Source organism: Branchiostoma floridae, chromosome 7 (genome assembly GCF_000003815.2).
Source record: "Branchiostoma floridae strain S238N-H82 chromosome 7, Bfl_VNyyK, whole genome shotgun sequence".
In the NCBI taxonomy this organism is placed as follows: Eukaryota; Metazoa; Chordata; class Leptocardii; order Amphioxiformes; family Branchiostomatidae; genus Branchiostoma; species Branchiostoma floridae.
Window position 1 is genome coordinate 23,999,620 of NC_049985.1, and position 21,035 is coordinate 24,020,654.

The following is a 21,035-nucleotide window of genomic DNA, read 5'->3' on the forward strand; positions in this document are numbered from 1 at the left end:
CACTTGAATTTCAGAGTAATAACAGTGGACAGAGAGCAGAAAGCCATTTGAGTACTAGAAAATTACTTTGTTACTCTTCAAGAAGACTTTCAATTTATTGCATTAACCAAATGCACGCAAATTAGCATTATTAATGAGGACCGCATCAAATGCAAAGGCAGACTTAAGTATCAATAACACACCATCTTAGGTTTACATTTTGTTTAATAGCCATGAGCATAACGGAAATTCTCTCTTCAAACAGTTATCCAATAAAATCACATTATAACGTTATTTTTACGTCCAAATACGTCATAACGATACGAAAATTACAAGAAAATTGAAACTTTGAATCATACAAAACAGTTACGTTACAAAGTGAGCAAACTAATGCCGTAGACTGAAAAAAATGTCGATAATGGTTACGAATGTCATAAAATATCAAGGTCTATTCCAAGGTCAAAGAAGAAGATGAGAAAAGACACAAATAAAGAATCTATCGTTCTGTATATCATACTCTTTGTTTAGCCTTTTGTTCAACCTTCCTGACCACTAGAGTTTATAATAAAGACAAATTTTATTATGCCAAACTTTTTTTCTTCGCAAGCTCGCATTAATTTTGGAGCTCTAGATGATGTCATCCATGTTATCGAATCAACTCTTGGCCTTGCTTGACAATGTATACATGTATCAGTAATATATGTATTTAGCTGTGACCTGTACTTAACCGGTGGGGATATATGTAGTCATAAAGGTCGTACATTATTCATTACATAGCTGTTCGATATCACTGGGTAGAAAATAGCAGGAAAATAACAGAGGTGAGTGCAAATATCAGAGCCTGGGTAGACTTAGGAGAGACCGCGCCAGATGCCGGGTCCATCGGTACAGGCCAGCTGATGGTGTGGCGCTCGTTCATGGCCAGGTTCAGGCCTTCCAGGTACCACATCTGTAGGGGGGAGGGGGGCAGAAACGGTAGCAAACATCAACAGTACTGTAACGTTAATGTTTTAAAACGATTTTAATCTGTCTGAATACGTTGTATTTTTTTCTTTCTTTGCGCCCTCTTGGAAAACAGACAGATGGCTGTCCTAGGTTTTTAGTGTGCACTATATATGTATTCATCTTGTGTAAAATAAAGATGACTTTTAACCCAAAATCACCAAATGTTGCTTCAGTCGTGTTTGATGACCCGCCCCATTGCTAAAGTTCGGTTAAAGTCATGGCAAAGTTTAATGGAGGTATCTGACACCTAATATGTTCTTTCATACAATTGCATGTACATTTCTGGCAACACCATCCCTACTTATTTATACGTCATTATATCATAAAACCTGACCAAAAAGTTAACATATGTCCCCAAAAACATTTTGCATGAAATAAGTCTTAGCTGCGAAACCAAAAAACCGACGTTCGTTAATTAAAAAAAACTGCCTGTGATATCAAAATATGAAATACAAATTTGTACCTAACTACTCAAACTAATAAACATTTGTGCATTTTTTTATAGCTATTATTTGAAAACCCATGAAAATGCATGATTTGGGGGCACTCACATTTTCCACGCCGTCTGTTGTTTTGATGTCAGAACTCCCCAGTTTGCTGCCATCTACGGTGACGTCATCAGGTATGCCCTCTGACCCCATGACCCTGATGCTGGCGAAATGCAGCTCGGGAGTTGGAGAATAGGTGTCATGGTCGACACTAATGCTCAGAACACCCTTGGGAGAAGGCAAGAATCAGATTTCAACAGAAGTGGAAAGGTAACATTTACAAGAAAAATCATGATGTCTACCTTCACATGGTCTTAAGTTTAACAATTAGTGATCTGACGTCCGAGCTCTGTCAACTCTGAGGTGTCGCAACATATACACCTAGAGTCTCCAGGACATTCCATTTCGTTGGACAATGAACAGGATTTCTTCGCACGAGGAGTGAAGGAGGCTTTGCACATCAGAGCTCACCGGCCTACACTCAACAGAGACGGAGGACGACATTGACTTTCTGATATTTATGACCCCCTCCTGCAAAAGTGGCGTCTTCCTGACGTCACTGCTGGAGATATGAATGGTCATTCTGTGAACAAAATCGACGGAGATTGACCGAAAATTTAGGGGTAAGTCCTTACGTTACTTTAGTGTTGGAAGGAAAGTTTAGCAATTTCTCTATAATTACTAATCTGATCTAGTCTCTCTCAAACACATTTGTACTACATGTCGACGACCTCTGTCCTGCCACTTGCTAGGGACCACCGTGAGGGTGTCTGCTTCATCTCCGGTAACCATGGTGACAGGCACATGGTCCAGGTTATTAATCTTATTTGTTTGAAAGGCAACAAAACTAAGAAGAAAGTTTAGGGAAAAAAACAATATTTTCCCCTTCGTGAAGGTAAATACAATTGTTATTCATCAGTTCTGTACATGTGGGTAAAAGGAAGTATTTTCACTACAAGATTTATCAAAGTTGGTTTATCTTCAACCAACTTCAAAGTTTTAAGTTTGTGTTCCATCTCGAGTTCTTTCGATAATCTAAAACATACCTGGTCAATTGTGAACGTCAGCATTCTGTATTGGTCGTTTTCGTAGGTATCTAGAGAATAGGCGAAACAATTGAGATTTAAACAGAATATTTGAGTGATACTAGATAACATGTGCCAAACTACAAGTTGCACTGGAAGTCTTTCTTTTGCTGAGTGTGTGTTATATAATCTCACGCTTTCAGTGCTTGATTGGGGCCTCCTCCCGGAGACACGCTGTAAGGGATGCTAGAAGTGTGATAAAGTCAGACTATTGCCTATTCTTATCAATTACAGAAAGACCAAAACCAAAATTAACATTCACATAATTAAACTAGGAAGACCATTGGTACAGATATTTAGATGCGATAGGTTTGCCAAATTTCCATCTTTTTTCTCCAAAATATTCTGCTTTGAGAATTTAGCCAGATGACAGATTTACAAACAAGTTCTGTTAGGTCTAAAACGCTGGAGCTAACTATGACTCCAATATAAAACTCACCTATGCTGTCCCCATCGTCCCAGAACAGACTTCCTTCCGCTCTTCCCTCGGCGTCCAATGCAACGAGTAGACCGAGGGAGTTCCGCCGGCTGTTGATAAAAATTAAGACAATGGTGATCAAGAGCACTATTAGCACTATTCTAGAAAAATTATACAAAAAATGCTAACACTTTACATCCAACACTAAATTAAACTATAGAGACTAACCTCTCTAAATTTTCGGTCGATGTCTGTCGACCTTTTTTCACAGAATGACCCTTCTATCTCCAGCAGTGACGTCAGGAACATACCACTTTTGCAGGAGGGGGTCATAAGTATCAGAAAGATTGATCGAAAATTTAGAGGGGTACGTCCATGTATAGTTTAATTCGGTGTTTAAAGTAGAGTGTTAGCATTTTGTTGGAAGTAAACAGTTAGAATTTTTTTCTATAATGTATTCTACCAACACAGATGAAGTTTCATGCTAAGCGAAGAAAAATTGTTGACCTAAACACAGTAGTGTTGGCAGGTTCCTGGGTTGGGATGACGTAACCACCGCGCAGGTGCAGTGGGATGCAGTCCATGTCACAATCCCAGACTACCATGCGGCCAGCCTCCACAACTTCTTTGCCCTGAAATGAAAATAAAAATGGAAACCAAAAGTTAACGTATTTTGCTTGCTTTTCTGTATCTGTATCTATATAGCCGGTATATCCACCCCTCGGTGTAACACACCAGCTTCGCAGGCAAGCAGTGCGGCAGCAGCTGGTAATACGACACTAAACGAACTTTTGCACATCTATTTGCATGCGTTCTTTAAAACTATCCAGAAAAGATGCCCCTACTGTACTTGGTGATAACAAATTCCACTGTACGATACTTCTTGGAAAGTACGAATTTTTTACTTTTAACCACGTCGAAAACGTTCGCTATTTTTAAGAATCGTTCTTTGTCCCTTCGCCCCAATATATCAAATCTCGTCTTGGAATTCATGTGTCGAGTGACGCATGATGTTGTCTATCACGTGACAATGAACAAACACGTGCCTTCTATTTCTGAACTAGAATTGAAAACTAGAAAACTAGAAAAAAATGGAAATTTGGTTCGTTATAAGGTAAACATCACTTACCGTGTAGTAGTCATACCACCGAGCCTTAGGTACGTACGCAGTCACGTCATGGGCACCCTGTTTGTGACAAAAATCACATGCAAATTATTCTTTGTGAATAACACAGTAATAAACATCTTCCCACTTTCGCCGAATAAAAACTGCTCTAACGTTATAACATCATTTCCACCCAAATTCGAACGCGTTCCCTTCGTTCAAATTTGTGTACGCGAGGCTAGGAGATCCAACTCCAATGAAGCCTGGGCAAAGTTCAAGAGGTGTAGGAAGGGCGTTAAGCAGAGAGTTAGGAAGGCCCATAGGGATTATGTCTCCAATTACCTGGAGTCTAACATCGAGGATAATCCCAAGGCCTTTTGGAGCTATGTCAAATCCATCAGACAAGACTCTACTGGTGCGTCCGCCCTAAGACATCAGGGGGTGCTAACATCTGACCCCAAAGAAAAGGCTGATGCACTGGGGGCCCAGTTTGAGTCAGTGTTTACCAGGGAGGATAAGACCACCGTTCCTACCCTTGGCGAACCCAAAGCTCCAACTATCCCCTCCCTTAACATCACAGTGGAGGGGGTAGCCAAACAGCTCTCCTGTCTTAACCCCAGCAAGGCCACAGGACCAGACGGATTACCACCTCGCCTCCTGAAGACCGTAGCCGAACAAATTGCGCCAATATTACAGGTCATATTCTCCCAGTCAATATCCACGGGAGATGTTCCTGAAGATTGGAGAACAGCTAACATCGCTCCAATCTTCAAAAAGGGGGACAGAACCTTGCCATCAAACTATAGGCCGGTGTCTCTGACATCGGTCTGTGGTAAAGTGCTCGAACACATCGTGCACAGCCACATGATGAAACATCTAGACGCTCATGGCATTCTGTCCCCTGCGCAACACGGCTTCAGGAAGGGTCTGTCCTGCGAGAGCCAGCTGGTGCTTACCCTCCAAGACCTGGCCAAGAACATGGACCAGAACAAACAGGTCGATGCCGCGGTGCTTGACTTTAGCAAAGCATTCGATACTGTGCCACACGAACGTCTGCTGAGCAAGCTCGAGCACTATGGTATTTCTGGCCTCCTTCAGTCTTGGCTTAGGGCCTTCCTTACGGAGAGAACCCAGAGGGTTGTCTTTGACGGTGGAACATCTAAAGCTGTCAAGGTCACCTCTGGAGTTCCGCAGGGTACTGTGTTAGGCCCTCTGCTATTCCTGCTCTACATTAATGACCTACCCGATTCCGTAGACTCACATGTTCGACTGTTTGCTGACGATTGCTTGATTTATCGAACTATCAGCAAGCCTTCTGACGCACAAGGGCTGCAGTCTGACCTCGATGCGCTAACAGAATGGCAAAATCGTTGGCTCATGTCGTTCAACCCCTCTAAATGTCACATCCTCCATATCACCCGTAAAAAGCACCCCATCATAACTCAGTACTCCCTCTGTGGAGAAGCCCTTACCGGTGTTAAGTCCCACCCCTATCTTGGAGTACAACTGTCCGACGATTTGCGGTGGGACACCCATATCAACCACGCCACTAGCAAAGCTGGTAAGGTCCTAGGAGTCATTCGGCGCAACTTGACCCATTGTCCATCTAGGGTCAAGGCCACTTGTTACAAAGCGCTGGTACGGCCTCACTTGGAATATAGTGCCATCGTCTGGGACCCGTACACCAACAAAGGGATACAGGCGGTGGAGGCCGTCCAGCGCAGGGCAGCCCGAGTGACCCTAAATGACTACCGGCAGACTAGCAGCGTGACACAAATGCTTTCAGACCTGCAGTGGCGCCCTCTCTCCGAAAGGAGGAGGAACGCCCGCCTCACCTTTTTCTATAAAGTAGTCAACAATAATATTAACATAGACGCCAGCAATATTCTGAAGCCTGCCCAAGGGCGTACCCGGGGTAGTCACGACTTCAAATATCAACACATATTTGCACGCACCGATATCTACAAACATTCTTTTTTCCCACGCACAATTCCCGAGTGGAATGCCCTGCCTGGCACGGTTGTAAGCGCTCCCAACGTTGAGCACTTCCGTGCCAGGCAGGCGGCCTGCCCGCCCTAACCCGGGAGCCTCAGCTCCCCCCCCCCTACTTTTGCCCCTCGCGGGGTCATTTGGGGGTATCCTATGCAGATGCAGATGCAGATGCGAGCGTAGCGTGTTCGAATTGGCAAAATCACAGTACTGGCGAGCGTGGCATTAGAGAATTCTCTACCGACATTAGAGAACCTTAGCCCTTGTTAAAAATTGCGACCCAGTGCTCCCAAAAAATAAAAGCCAGCGTTACCTCTTCCAGGACAGGTGAGATGAGGAGTGCAGGTCCCCACAAGAACTGTCTGTCAACCGTCCATGTCACCTTGTCACTGATAAACCTACAGAGTTGAACAAATGTAAGAAGGCGATCAGGCACATCAAGCAAAGCTTTTGTCTGATGGCGCCGTTCGAACCTGGTTTTATTCGATTTGTATTTAAATATTGTGCCACTCACCCACTTACTCACACTCACCAACACTCACTCTACCCATAGACAAAAAATCAACGAAATGATACAAAAATTTTGGGATTACATGTTAGTTCAGCAACAAACAAATCAAATAACGAAATACAGTCAAACCTGTATTAGGGGCCACCTCTACAGAGGGGCCACCTGTCCATAGTGGCCACTTTTTGTCGGTCCCTTGGGTATTTTATCTACAAGTTGCCACCTCTATACAGAGGCCACCTGTCTATACTGGCCAAATTTGTCCGGTCCCTTGAGTGGCCGCTATAGACAGGTTTGACTATAATCTTATTGTCCAGTTTGTTTGACTGTTTGTTTGTTTGTTTGTTTGCTATCATGGAGCAACTGGTTAAACGGCTAAGGTACTAAGTAATAAGGAAGTCTGATTCCGTTAAGGTATTTTCTCTGTTGAACCAGAAGTGCCTTAAGGTGCACTCTTACTCACTTGCGTCACGCTTGCGTCAATGCGGGGTTCGTTCACTGCGTCACTGATTTGTTATTTTCTCTGATTTTTTCTCATTTAGATATTGCGTAATACGTACTAAGTAGGACTTAGAAGACGACAAAATACACAAAAAGTAATAAAATTCTGTATCTTTGAATTTCGTTGAGTGTATTTCCAACCCTGAAGTGACGCAAGCGTGACGCAAGTGCAGTATAAGTGCACCCTTACTCGTGCATAAGCGGCCGTACGACGGTGGAGCCCGAGGAGTGAGCCTTGTGGAACAGCGTGTAGAGATAGGGCAGAAGGCGGTAACGGGTTAGCAATACCACCCGGGAGGCCGCAGCAATCGTCCCGTTCCACGCCGCGGGGTCTTGGCGCTATCAAAAACAAAAAAATCGAATATCTTACGACTCTGTAAAACATGTATTGCATTGTAATACGAACAAGCGTTCGCAGAACTCAACCTTCGTGAAATGGGTGAGGGTGTGGTGGTTTGAGGGTGTTTTTTTTATAGACATCTCAGGGGCTAGCCTAACAGTATATGATACGTCCGATTGGCAAAATTGTCCGGAATTCTACAGGATTTTTTCCGAGCCTATGTAGTTGCTTTGGAGTGGAATAATTTGGTTCACAGATTGTCATGGTATTTGGAATGCAGATAGTTTTTGTCATGGACTGTGAGCGAGCGAATGAGTGAGATAGCTCTGGAGATGCCTTACATAATCAAATTTTATCATACAAATTAGGGGCTAATTTGCATAGGTAATGAGGACAGTTTATAAGCCTACTTCATTTCATATTAGCAGATACTCAAACATAAGACACATGTAACTAACAAAGAGAGAAATACTAGCCTAACTGAGTAGTGTACTAGTATGTCCGATTGGGCCACAGCAAGTAAATTTTATGGATGACATCCGCGAATGCATTAAATTTCGCCTGATTTCAGAAAAAAAACAAGAATTTTTTCTTCTGCAGGGACCGTCAACATGACGATAAAGTACCATAATTAGCAAATATGTTGTGTTGTAGCCTAAAGATTGTACTTGTACAAGTGACACTTGCGAGATACCCAGGACTGCAGTTGTAGAAATAAAATTTATTGGATATATGGAAGCTATGATTGTGCTTACCAAATTTGTTGATGATGTCAGTCTACGACACTAGTGTCACTTTTACCATACCAGTGCATGTCTTAAAAACAGGAATGAATGCCTTGTTGGCTCTGATGCCATGTTTTGTCCCTTTAATTCTTTTTACAACAGTCATCAGAACTTTATGGTGCCTATTTTTGAAAATGTAGCTGTCTTGTTTTTTTTCACCTATCTTGTTTTTTTCACCCTATCGCACTTTTTTTGCAGTCTGCAGAGGATGTCATCCATAAAATTTACTTGCTGTGGCCTTTGTAAAAATTCCCGGAATTTACACCAAGTCTTACGCGCGTGCGCAATTGCATCATCCCTTTGGAGGGTAATAACATGGGAGGGGTTGACGGATCGTCGTGATTTTTGATCTCTAGATAACTTGGGGGATGCCTTCTATAATCAAGTTCTATCAATGCAAACCAGGGGCTAGTTTGCACAATTAATTAATCCGCAGCATTTCATAACAGGACAGTCAAACGTACATGTATTACATTTGTATCTGAAAAAAAGATATTTATAGATATTAAATATGCACATTGCTGCCTAGCTCCGCAATTTAGTACGTTATATACTTCCAATGTGTATAATGGACTATCGAGATAAAACAAATATTGACGACTTGATACATTGCATGGACCTTTCCACAAAGTAATAATAGTTTTTTGTACAACCCCCTTTACGTACAATATACGACTCGTGCGGTAGAGATCATTATTGCCGACTTGTTGCTTGCAACAATGATGATGTAACATTCTTTGTTTCACAATTCAGTCCACTACATTGTGTATCCCATATGTCTAATGTACAGTCCCTATAAACAATCATATCAATGACTACAAGTTACGGTGAAAAACACTTAACCCTTCTCCACTTCGTACATAAACTTTACGTAACTTTGTCCAGCAATGTATTGTACCGGTAGTAACTGTTACGTGTATAGACCCTTTTAAAACGTATGATATACGCCCCTGTATACAATATCATCATTACCCTTATTCTTGGTCTACAGATTATCAAATCTTATGGGATACATGTACACCCCATCATGTATAATGTACTATCCCTATAAACCATTTTCTTGTAGTCTTCGATACAAACGTCTGTCGCAACTATGACCTTGGGGGTCACTTCCTGTGGGGTCGGGTAGGTCCATGCACAACTGCATGACGTAATCACCTAAATATAGAACCGTTACACCATTACACCCAAATATAGCCACACTGGTTTACTGCCGGACCTATTTTCCAACTACAAACATCCCCGGCAAAACCGTCAAAAGCCACTAAACAATAAAACGCCACGTACGTTTCTTCACTGTCTCAAGAGCTACCCACATACCAAATATCAGATCAATCTGTCATGCCGTTCATGAGATTTTCTGTCCACAGACACGTACCCTACAACGATTTGCACACATACCTATTGCATTCTGCTAATTACCTCCTAATTTGCATAATAATCATACAATTATGTACATCACTACCTAAGCTATCTGCATACCTACAGTCATTCCGATCCATCGACCCCTGCTTCCATAATTCCTTCTCAAAACCTAACACAAGAATGACTTTCACCGCCCCAGCAAAACCCCTAAGTGGCCAAAACTTACACACCTTACTATTCATTTATACAGCTACTTACCACTTAAAAATCATCACCCAAACATGTCCCGAAAAAAAATACCAAAACCGGAAGTTCTGCTGCAGTACAATAACACTCCGCTAGAGCGCCCTGCCGTAACGCAATTCCTACCATTCCTTCGTCATGTCTAACCCTACCCACATACCAAATATCAAAACAATCCATCCATGCCTTCCCCAGTTATCAGGCTGACAAACGTCCCTCTCACAAAAAAACAGCACTCAAAACAAACCCTTCGTTTCACGAAGGGAACTAGTCTCCATACCTCAATGAAGGTAACCATGTAATTTGATACTCAATACAAAATGTAACGCTTGTTCTGACTTCTATCCACGGAGTAGGCGTTGTTTAAAAAACGAGGTATTCAGTGCTATTAATTCGACGAAGGGTAGTTTAAAACTAAACGGTTTAAAAATTCGATAATATTCACAATGAACTACCAATACCGTCCGTTGACATGATATACCATGTTTTTGGTAACAACGGATATAGGCACCTCCGCAGAGGAAGGTGAACTAGCGTTACTTTAGCAACTTACTCATTTCTGAACGGTAAGACGTTTCAGACAGTATCCGGCACTGCACAAAATCTGAAGGCTAACATGTATCTATAACCAAAATTATAAATTGATATTATGAAATGAGACACAGAAAATAACCACGTTCACTGTCAATAGTAAGAATGTGCAACGACATGAAATACGGGTAATATTATATAGGTTAAGAAACATAACCAAATCACGAGTGGAAAATTAATGCAAATGTAGACAATGGTCAATACGACTTCTTTTTACAAGTCAGGGGCCTTCACCTTTGACATATTACCCACAATTCCCGTCGGTGCGCATGTGTATAAAGGACGGTGAACGTGCTTACTTTCCGCTATCGAAACCGCTTATAAATTCATCCAGATGCTTTTCACTAGTAACTTAAGATGCTTTTCACTAAATTTGATGAAGTAGATATGTTACATCCGCAATTAAATTTATCAAGTTGGCAATTATTCATATAGTAAGGTTATTTAGACACAACCAGGGAGTACTTACTTCCAACATTTCGATGTCTATCAGACACCATCATCAGGGTAGAACGACTGAAAACTACTTGTTTGCTGCTACCTATAGCCGATGTAGGTGGCGCTGCTGTAGCAAGAATGACTGTGAACAGGAACGAGGGGAGATACAAGCTGAGCCACGTTTGGGGCGGCTTTGCTGCTGCTGCAGCGCCACCTACATCGGCTTTAAGTAGCAGCAAGAAGTAGTTTCCAGTCATTCTACACTGATGATTGTGTCTGATAGACATCGAAACGTTGTAAGTAAGTACTCCCTGGTTGTGCCTGAAGAACCTTCATGTAGATATGTTACAGATGACTTGGGTCTGAACTGACCCGATAACCCTTGCCGTTGTGGTTCCTACTGAAGGGATAGAAGGCTCCCAACTGCATCCACCGCTGGCACATGTCCGGGGTGGCGTCGTCAAAATATCCGCAGATGTCCGCACCAACCTGGGGAGTAGAAAAAATACACATAAACTAACCCTCAACAGAGACGGGGGCTGATACCGGTTTCCGGCCACCTTTGAGCCGTTGTTGACGTCATCCTGCCTTTCAAGATAGGTTTTCTATTGCTGTTTCAAGCAGCATACCCGGTAAACCGGGATCTGCCTAAACACCTCAAATGACCTCAACCAACCTCAAACGACTCTGATAATCAGGATAAACATAGAGTAACAACCTTGTGTGACACTGTGGATACATTGTTTATGCATTTATGAATTTTAAGAATGCAGTAAGTCCTAATTATTTACCAGTTATTTGGAGTTAGTCAGCCGGTTTCAAGATTTTACGTAATTTGAGGCGATTTTATTGTATATGAATATACTGTCGTCCGTGGACCGAAGAAGGTATCAAGAACTTCCCCATACATACTTACTCACAGACGATCCAATATGGCCGCCAGAAATTGCTTCTATTTTGAAACCGGCTAAATAACTCCAAATAACTGGTTAAAACTTAGGACTTACTGCTTTGTTTCAATTAATATGAAATTCATAAACAATGTATCCATAGCGCCACATAAGGTCGTTGCCCCATGTACATGGCATATTAGAGTCGTTTGAGGTGAGTAGGCAGACCGCTTCATGACATAACACACTAGGTTTGTACTGAAATGTACAACTTGGCTAGCGCTGCATATACGAACATATTCATTTGTCCACTGCACCCACAATGGGGTGGAACACTACTCTTTTCGATAACTGTGTTGTATCAAAAAGACAGCCAAGTACCGAATTACCCAGCGTGTTTGCATATAAAAGGACACATTATAACGGGACACATTGCATTATCCACCAATACAAGGTGCACAATGTCTGCAATGTCATTACGTTAACAACTGGTTATTTTCGTGCCATTTGAAAACCCGAATAGAACAAAGGAAGAAAAGGAAATGAAAGAAAGGTCCAGAAAAATCGCATGATAAGGGTTGCGCCTCTGAAGTGTAGGCGGAACGCGCTACACACTGAAATGTGTATAAATCAGGGATTGTATCGACCTTTCACCCCACACTTTAGTCACCTTTGACCCCTTGCTGCTCCAGACAAACGCTTGCAGCCAAATTGTGCGGAGGTAATTCTACTAAGCAATCATCACTGGAAGCAGGTAAGAACGGGATGCACAACTGCATGACGTAATCACCTAAATATAGAACCGTTACACCATTACACCCAAATATAGCCACACTGGTTTACTGCCGGACCTATTTTCCAACTACAAACATCCCCGGCAAAACCGTCAAAAGCCACTAAACAATAAAACGCCACGTACGTTTCTTCACTGTCTCAAGAGCTACCCACATACCAAATATCAGATCAATCTGTCATGCCGTTCATGAGATTTTCTGTCCACAGACACGTACCCTACAACGATTTGCACACATACCTATTGCATTCTGCTAATTACCTCCTAATTTGCATAATAATCATGTCTGCAATGTCATTACGTTAACAACTGGTTATTTTCGTGCCATTTGAAAACCCGAATAGAACAAAGGAAGAAAAGGAAATGAAAGAAAGGTCCAGAAAAATCGCATGATAAGGGTTGCGCCTCTGAAGTGTAGGCGGAACGCGCTACACACTGAAATGTGTATAAATCAGGGATTGTATCGACCTTTCACCCCACACTTTAGTCACCTTTGACCCCTTGCTGCTCCAGACAAACGCTTGCAGCCAAATTGTGCGGAGGTAATTCTACTAAGCAATCATCACTGGAAGCAGGTAAGAACGGGATATACATACAACATGACTGTATCATCTAGAGATAGAGATAATTTCTATGGTATAAGGGATACATTAGACAGAAATGTAAGACTTTTCTGGATGACGAACTTTGGGTGGGGAGGGGGGCATTTTTACCTTACGGAAAGCTCCGTTGCATCTACTTAGATTGAATAGACACGGCTCACAAATAGTAATCGAACTATTTGGCTCTGAGTTTTTGATAAGCTGATTATAGAACTTAGAAACCAAGTACCCCAAACGTTTCAGTGGTTTCCGCATCGGATTTGTGACCAACCGTGTTTTACTATCTTATGTTAGACTCTGTAACGTAGTAAACATCGAATCTGACCTAGTTCCTGTTTGTGTTTTGCCTACCTGTGAAATGCGCTTTGGATTATTCCATGGTCCATTTCAAGCACTAGTTAGCTAGTCTTTACCGGCATTTTTGTCTGCAGTTAGTGCTGTTGTTGCTCATTCTGTGCGTTAGAAATTTACTGTCCTAACTGTTTTTGACCTCCTACTAAATCCTTGATTTGGCTAAAACAGACGCAGATTTGCATAGTAAATTTCATTGCTTTGGGTAGCGTGTACTTGCACATTTGGGTCCAAAATTTTGTTCTTGACTCCCACTGACTGCTTTCATTTTAGCCACGCGTAGCTCATTCCTCGGCATATTATCAAATATTAGCATAGAGTTAATTGTGCAATGCCTTTGATTTGTATCAATTTGGTTTTAAACCGTTTATAACTTTCCCGGACCAAATCTGCTATTTCTTTTTCTTCCTGGTGCACACTTGGCACAGTTTCCACTAAATTTGCATACACACCATTGTCATTCACGCATAATTTATCACCAAGTGTTGCGCGCTACTGCCCTACCTTGTCTATTGTCCTTTGTTCTCAATTGCTGTGAAATTCTCTATCTTTTGTGATTCTACCCTGGCCAGGTGAAAATTGCCCCATCTGTGCAATAGTTGCCTTTGTTAATTTTGTGGGATTTTTGAATGGCTGATCCTATTGTTCCTTTCCAAAATCTGTTGGTTTTAAGCATCTTTGAATTTTTTGAATGAGTTGTTCTTCTTCCAAAGTCCACCAAAAATGGCTTATCTACCGGACAAGTGACCGATAAATCTACTCAAGATACTGCAAGGGGTAGGGTCATTTAGGTCATTGGGAGAGTTTACTCTAATAATATTATAGGTAAAACTTCATGACGAGTGATTTGTTATAAGTTGTATGCAATCACAAAAGGCTTGGAAGTTGGAGCTAAAATGACCGAGCGTCGCTAGAAAAAGAATAAATAACTAAGCCCTCTTGGGAATAAATTTCTATCGTATCATCTTTATCACCTCTTCAAGGCTCTTGTCAATGTATAGTGAACCTGTACATTTTGTAATTGATAAGCACAACAGACAAAAAAAGAAGAAAAGCACACCTTTTCGTAAATAGTTGGTTAGGTAAGACCAAGTAAAGGTAAACATTATTTGTTTGCTTACAAACGTTATCCATTTAGTTTTGATTTGTATATTTATTATTTCCTGATTTTTTTTCTATTGCATTAGGTCAGACATGGCAGAGGCAGGTAATGGGTCTCCTACTGCTGTTCCCCAGAACATCTGTGATGGGTCTCCTACTGGACTTCTATGTGACCGGGATGCAAGTAAATCCAAAGACCAGCCAACAGCAAGCAAAACCAGTTTGGTCAGTCAACCGAAAGCAAACACTGGTGAGAAGCCCTACATGTGTGGGGAGTGTGGATACAGGGCAGCTCGAAAGTCTTACTTATCAAAACATATGAGAACTCATACTGGTGAAAAACCCTACAAGTGTGACCAGTGTGACTATTCCGCTGCACAGAAATGCAGTTTGGACCTACATCTAGCCAAACACACTGGTGATAAGCCCTACATGTGTGGAGAGTGTGGGTACAGGGTAGTGCAGAAATTCGCCTTATTCCGACATATGAGAACCCATACAGACGAGAAGCCCTACATGTGTATGGAGTGTGGGTACAAGGCAGCACAGAAGTGGCACTTATCCCAGCACATGAGAACACACACAGGGGGAAAATCATTCAAGTGTGACCAGTGTGATTATTCTGCGGCAAAGAAATACATTTTGGACAGGCATATGGCAAAACACACTGGTGATAAGCCCTACATGTGTGGGGAGTGTGGGTACAGGGCAGCTAAGAAGTTTAATCTATCCCGACACATGACAAGTCATACCGGTGAAAAACCCTACAAGTGTGACCAGTGTGACTATTCTGCTTCTAAAAAGCACCATTTAGACAGACACATGGCACAACACACTGGAGAAAAGCCTTACATGTGTGGGGAGTGTGGGTATAGGGCAGTACAGAAGTCTCAATTATCCCAACATATGAGAACTCATACTGGTGAAAAACCGTACAAGTGTGACCAGTGTGACTATTCTACAGCAACGAAATGCAGTTTGAAATATCACCAAGCAAAGCACAGTGGTGAAAAACCCTACAAGTGTGACAAGTGTGACTATTCTGCAGCAAGGAAATGTCATTTAGATTATCATCTAGCCAATCACAAAGGCGACAAACCCTTCATGTGTGGGGAGTGTGGGTACGGGACAACTCAAAAGTCACATTTATCCAAACATATGAGAACTCATACCGGTGAAAAACCCTACAAGTGTGACCAGTGTGACTTTTCTGCAGCAAGGAAATGCCATTTGGACCAACATCTAACAAAGCACAGAAAAAGCCTAATTATTTGGTGATTGTGGGTACAGGGCAGTTCAAAAGTCTCACTTATCCCAACATATGAGAACTCATACTGGTGAAAAACCCTACAACTTAGTACAAGTGTGACCAGTGTGACTATTCTGCAGCTAAGAAATGACATTTGGCTTATCATGTAGCAAAACCCAACGGTGACAAACCCTACATGTGTGGGGAGAATGGGTACAGTACAACATAGTGTCAAGGAACTACAAGGCCGAAAGGGACTTTTGAAGAATGTAGCCATGAAGAGCTGTGAAGGAAATAATGTAGTATGTTGCAATTACAGAAAGTTACAATGATTAAGCAGTATAATAAGCACTGTTTGCTTTTCAAAAGTATGTTTTCAAGAACCGTGGTGCTAGGTAAGAAACTGGTTGGCATGTTTTGTTTTGTTTTTACTTTTCATGGTCCGTTCCATGAACTTTATCTACATAACAAAATATTTACATATACCACAATAATATCAATAAGGGAACTAGGTGCCCCCATTTTTGTTTCTGCTTTGATGTTCGATAAATTCCTTTCTGTAGTTATTACCTTTCTTTTAAATTTTTGCAGAATGATGTAAATCAATCTATTTTGTTGAAACATTCCTCGTCCTTGTATACTGTCCATGATTTGAATATAGAATATAAGGCTGTTGCTATAATATGATTCCCGACTTTGTGCTTAGAAATATTTTGTGCAGTGGAATTCCTACTATGCATGTTTCGAATTGAATGACTTTGATATCCTGTATTACATTTCATAGCTCTTAAACATTTCCCAATTTTTTTTAACCTGGAACAACTGAAGAACATGTATTGTCATCTTCTATTTGTTGGCAAACGTTGCATGATGGGGATTCTATCATTTTCCATTTGTGAAGATTTTTGTTGTTTGGTATTATTCTGTGTAGTAATTTGAACATGAAATTTAATAGTTTTCTTTCTTTTGTAAGGTACATTTTTCTATCAATCCAAGGAATTTCAAGATCTGGTAATTTTTTATTGAAGGTGGCTGTCCATGAATTTAAACTAAATCAATCAAGGATTAGTTTCTTGTACAGAAACTTGCACGTGTAATATTTGTAATTGTAATTAAATTCTTCTTTTGTTTGTTGATATGGTTGGCATGTTTAATATGACGTCACTTACTTTTAAGTCATTATTGGATTACCTTGCCACAAAATCCTTGAGTCTGATGAATGATTTTTCGTGGCGCAATGTCCAATAACAGGAAAAAAAGGTGTATATTTGGTGGAAATACGAAAGTGTATCTTAATTAGAATTGAGTAAAACTATCTTGATTGTGAAATATTAAAAGAAAATGCTTTTCTTTGGTTTAATTCGTACGCCCTTTAATAATCAAAGGAGGGACCCAACCCAGGCTAAAAACAAAGCAGGTAAAAGGGGAAACGTTTAAACTTTGTTCCGACACAAAGGGGAGAAACTCATCATCAATTTTCGGTCGACTACCCCAACCTTCGTCAGATGGAAGACCCGCTACGCTGATGTTTCTTAAGGCGGATGACGTCAGGCAGCAGCGAGTCATAAATGGCGGGAAGACGAAACCTGCCACCGCACCGTGTTGCCTGACGTCTTCCGCCTTCCGAAGGAATGTGTGTAGCGGGTCTTCCATCAGACGAAGATCGGAGTAGTCGACCGAAAATTTATGGTGAGTTTCTCCCCTTTGTGTTGGAACAAAGTTTAAACTTTTTTTTTTATTATTATGGAATTTACCAACACAGATGAGCTTTAATTCGGAAAGCAGGTAAAAGGTTGTATGCTTGGGTCATTTCAGCTTAAGAATGCCACAAACACACTAACAGCAAGTGACTACAATGCGGGGTTAACAATGTACATCATACTTACATAAGGGAGTCCGAAAAGGTTGAATTCGAACATGCCTGAAAGAGAAAAATAGCGGATTTACAAATATATTAGTTACAAACAACATCGACAGTGTAACAGTGCAACAGATACCCTCCCCTTTTATACGAGACATAAGCCATCACAGGCATAAGCGACATGGAAATAGATATAGCTATGATGTATAAACGAACGAATGTACAAGTGATACAAATGGAAGTGAACCTACAATCCTTTGGCCTAACATGGGACAATTACTGTCGTACTGAGGTCACCTGAATCGGCGCCGAATGGCAGCCGCTCCAGACCATTGCGACAATTATATTTAGGTCAACTGAGTTAAGGCGCGGTAACACAGGTTGTGCGAAAGTCGTACGATCGCTTATTAAACTTCTGACATTTTTGAAGACTCCTGCAAAATTCGACTGTCTCAGTACACAAAATGCTGTTTTGGTTCCTTCTCTGTGGTTGATTCCGTCACGGCGTGTCTGAAAATCTTATGGCATGAAAATTGAAGATTGCACGACCTATGCGACCGCCGAATTGCAGCCGTTACGATTTAGCCCCACCTAGGGTCTGGAACTTATACGTATTATATTAATTATATGCTCCAAAGAAGGCAGTCCCTGGCTGCGAAGAAAGAGCAGTCGGCCCACCCAATGATAACAAAACCATGCAGTGCAGTTGGCGCCATACCTATGATGGAGGTGTGGAGATGGGGCCACTTGCTGGTGTTGTCTCCCAGCCAGTGGCCGGCGTACACCCCGCTCCCAGGATAGGTGGATCGGGAGATGATCACACTGCGCTTCCCTGTGGCCTGGCGCATGGCTCTGCAACGCAAATGAGAAGCAACATCTTACGAAACTGTCTTTCACCGCGTTTTGAAAAACGTAATGAAATTGTAGATTTGTGGTTTGGAGCGCCGTCACATAGGCCATGCGATCGTCGTACGATCGCAAACGTCAGGATTTTTGGGGAGAAGAGAACTGTACGTCTCATGCAAAGTTCAAATATATCGGTACACCAAACTCTGTTTTAGATCCATGCCGGTGGTTGGTTCTGTCATGACCTGCTTAAAAACCTAAGGCATCAAAGTCGTATGACGATCGCACGACCTATGTTGGCGTAAACAGTATCATTTATTTTTTATCTATTTATTTGGATTCTCATCATTGATGTATGGATCGTCCGGGCTAAGCCCAGTCTTTCTTTTCTGCCCTCTATAATGTTTTTTTCTAAGTCCATGACATGCACTAAGCGAAATTTTATTTGTAAACGCATGTAAAGCATTTGTAAAAGAAAAAGAAGATGCGATGGGTCTGCCATGTCTCCATGGCGATAGGAACGTTGTCAAAGACCATTCTACAAAGGAAAAGGAGGGTAGGCTGTGACAATGAGATTCGTAAAGCATGCGCAAAGAATTACTTTCATTATAAAGATTATATTTCGTGCCGTGATAGGAGTCGTATTTGTATACATAGCTTTATCTATATAGTAATCAACTACTTGATTACCTTTGTGATGGTACAGAATGGCTCCATCCGTACAGACTGTGTGTGTTGTAATGTACAGTACCGCCTTGTATGGAGTTCATACAGATGGTCTTGTCGGCAAGAACAGCTCCGTAGAACCCTAACCAGCACAAAAAGGCATCGTTAGCTAACTCCTCTTCACACATTCATATAATAGGATAATCATAGTTTTGGAGAACATCAGTTAGAAACCTCTATGGCCTGTTTACCTGCTTTTAATTTTTTACCCGTGTATATTTTCATCGGGTTGGTTAGTCACTGAATTACAAGATTTCGTACATTAATTAATATATATTGCATTGTTCCAGATGCAGACTGCGTTTCATGGTAGACAATTAACAGTTGTCCAATAATAGTTATTACTGTTAGATAATTGACAACTGGTAAGTATATGTTAGACTCCTTTACGTTTGGGACCGCATTGTAAGAAATACAGTAAAATAACAGGTGACACATAAGGAAAGGAAATAACATCCTTACTAGGCTTGTAAGGCGCCTGGTCCCACTGGTTGTCACTACAGCCGTTGACCGAGCCCAAGATAAAGTTCGCTGGTTCATTCATGTCCTTCGGATAAAAGAATATTCAATGGAAACAGAAAAGACAAATGTTGGTTACAAGGCCGAACTTACGCGTGAAACTAAATGGGAACCGTTTGATTTGACTGTCCCTCTACATTGTAGTACTAGTTTTATTTTCTTTAATTCTACAATTTAACTATATATATATATGATATAAGTTGTTAATGGCAAGTGGAAGATTGATAGACACCAATTGTGCAAATAAGCTATAATTTGCATAATGAATGCGAAATTGCCGAAATTGTTGATGTGAATAAGTGTAACTTAGTAAATGGTACACATAACCATGTATAGATTAAGTAAATCTGGATGTCGTTTGCATGATTAATAAGACATTTTATGTAGGTTTGAGGTCTATGAACTCTTGTTTCACTAGTTTTGACGTAGTCTTTATAATCAGTTACATTTTTGTGGAATGTAATTATACGCGAGGGTGAATGGATACTTGATGTCACACACACATGCACGCACACACAACACACACACACAAACACACACATTCAAACAAACATATATAGACACACAAAAACACATGTATACACACTAGGGCTGGGTATCGGTACAGCGTACCGGTGTGACAGCGATCTCGCCCCCCCAGCGATCTCGCCCCCCCGGGGGGCGAGATCACTAGCGTTTTCGCCCCCCTTTAGCGTTTTCGCCCCCCCCCCCAGAACATTACTAGTATTCCTCGGAGGGGTCTTAAGAGCAGCTGGTTACTACATATTAGGTGCGCTACCTGGTACTATACTGCACCTGGGAGTAACATAGTTGGTGTGTTACCTGGTACCTATATGGCACCTTATTACCGTAAGACGTCATAACTTGTTCGGTGCAAACACTACATTGAAAGGACATTTTTTTTGCAGCTGACATGGCAGAGGTGGCATAGAAAACAATGCTATTGTGAACGTATAAATCAACACCGTCTATGGTACGGAATACGTCAGCTATATGTTTTCAATTTGTCACAGTATTTTCTTTGCAGAAAACATATCCAAAGCACTAAGAAAAACACAATTGAATAATAGTTTCTCATTGTAAACACTATCTACGCACAAGTTCACATACCTGTTGCTAAATGCTACAAAACACGGGTAAACACCAGTTCCTAAATACTAGAAAAACAGTCATATTGGAGGTGAAGATATCCATAGGGTAGGTGCATATAACGTACCAGTTTGTAATACTAGCAACCAGGGATGCTCTAGAGTGACC

General features: G+C 41.3%; 1 protein-coding gene across 1 annotated transcript in view; it reads right to left on the reverse strand.

Annotated features, from left to right (window-relative positions):
* Window positions 1–657: 657 nt before the first annotated feature.
* LOC118419831 (maltase-glucoamylase, intestinal-like) overlaps window positions 658–21,035 on the reverse strand; it is a 27,250-nt gene continuing 6,872 nt past the window's right edge. Inside the window, exons 9-21 of the mRNA XM_035826446.1 lie at window positions 19,722–19,806; window positions 19,224–19,341; window positions 18,406–18,539; window positions 17,713–17,747; window positions 11,213–11,329; window positions 7,269–7,417; window positions 6,383–6,467; window positions 4,105–4,161; window positions 3,483–3,607; window positions 2,997–3,085; window positions 2,519–2,568; window positions 1,536–1,700; window positions 658–928 (exon numbers count right to left, since the gene is read on the reverse strand). Of these exons, the coding sequence (XP_035682339.1) occupies window positions 767–928; window positions 1,536–1,700; window positions 2,519–2,568; window positions 2,997–3,085; window positions 3,483–3,607; window positions 4,105–4,161; window positions 6,383–6,467; window positions 7,269–7,417; window positions 11,213–11,329; window positions 17,713–17,747; window positions 18,406–18,539; window positions 19,224–19,341; window positions 19,722–19,806 (1,371 nt within the window). The 3' untranslated portion in view covers window positions 658–766. The remainder of the gene's footprint in view (window positions 929–1,535; window positions 1,701–2,518; window positions 2,569–2,996; window positions 3,086–3,482; window positions 3,608–4,104; window positions 4,162–6,382; window positions 6,468–7,268; window positions 7,418–11,212; window positions 11,330–17,712; window positions 17,748–18,405; window positions 18,540–19,223; window positions 19,342–19,721; window positions 19,807–21,035) is intronic.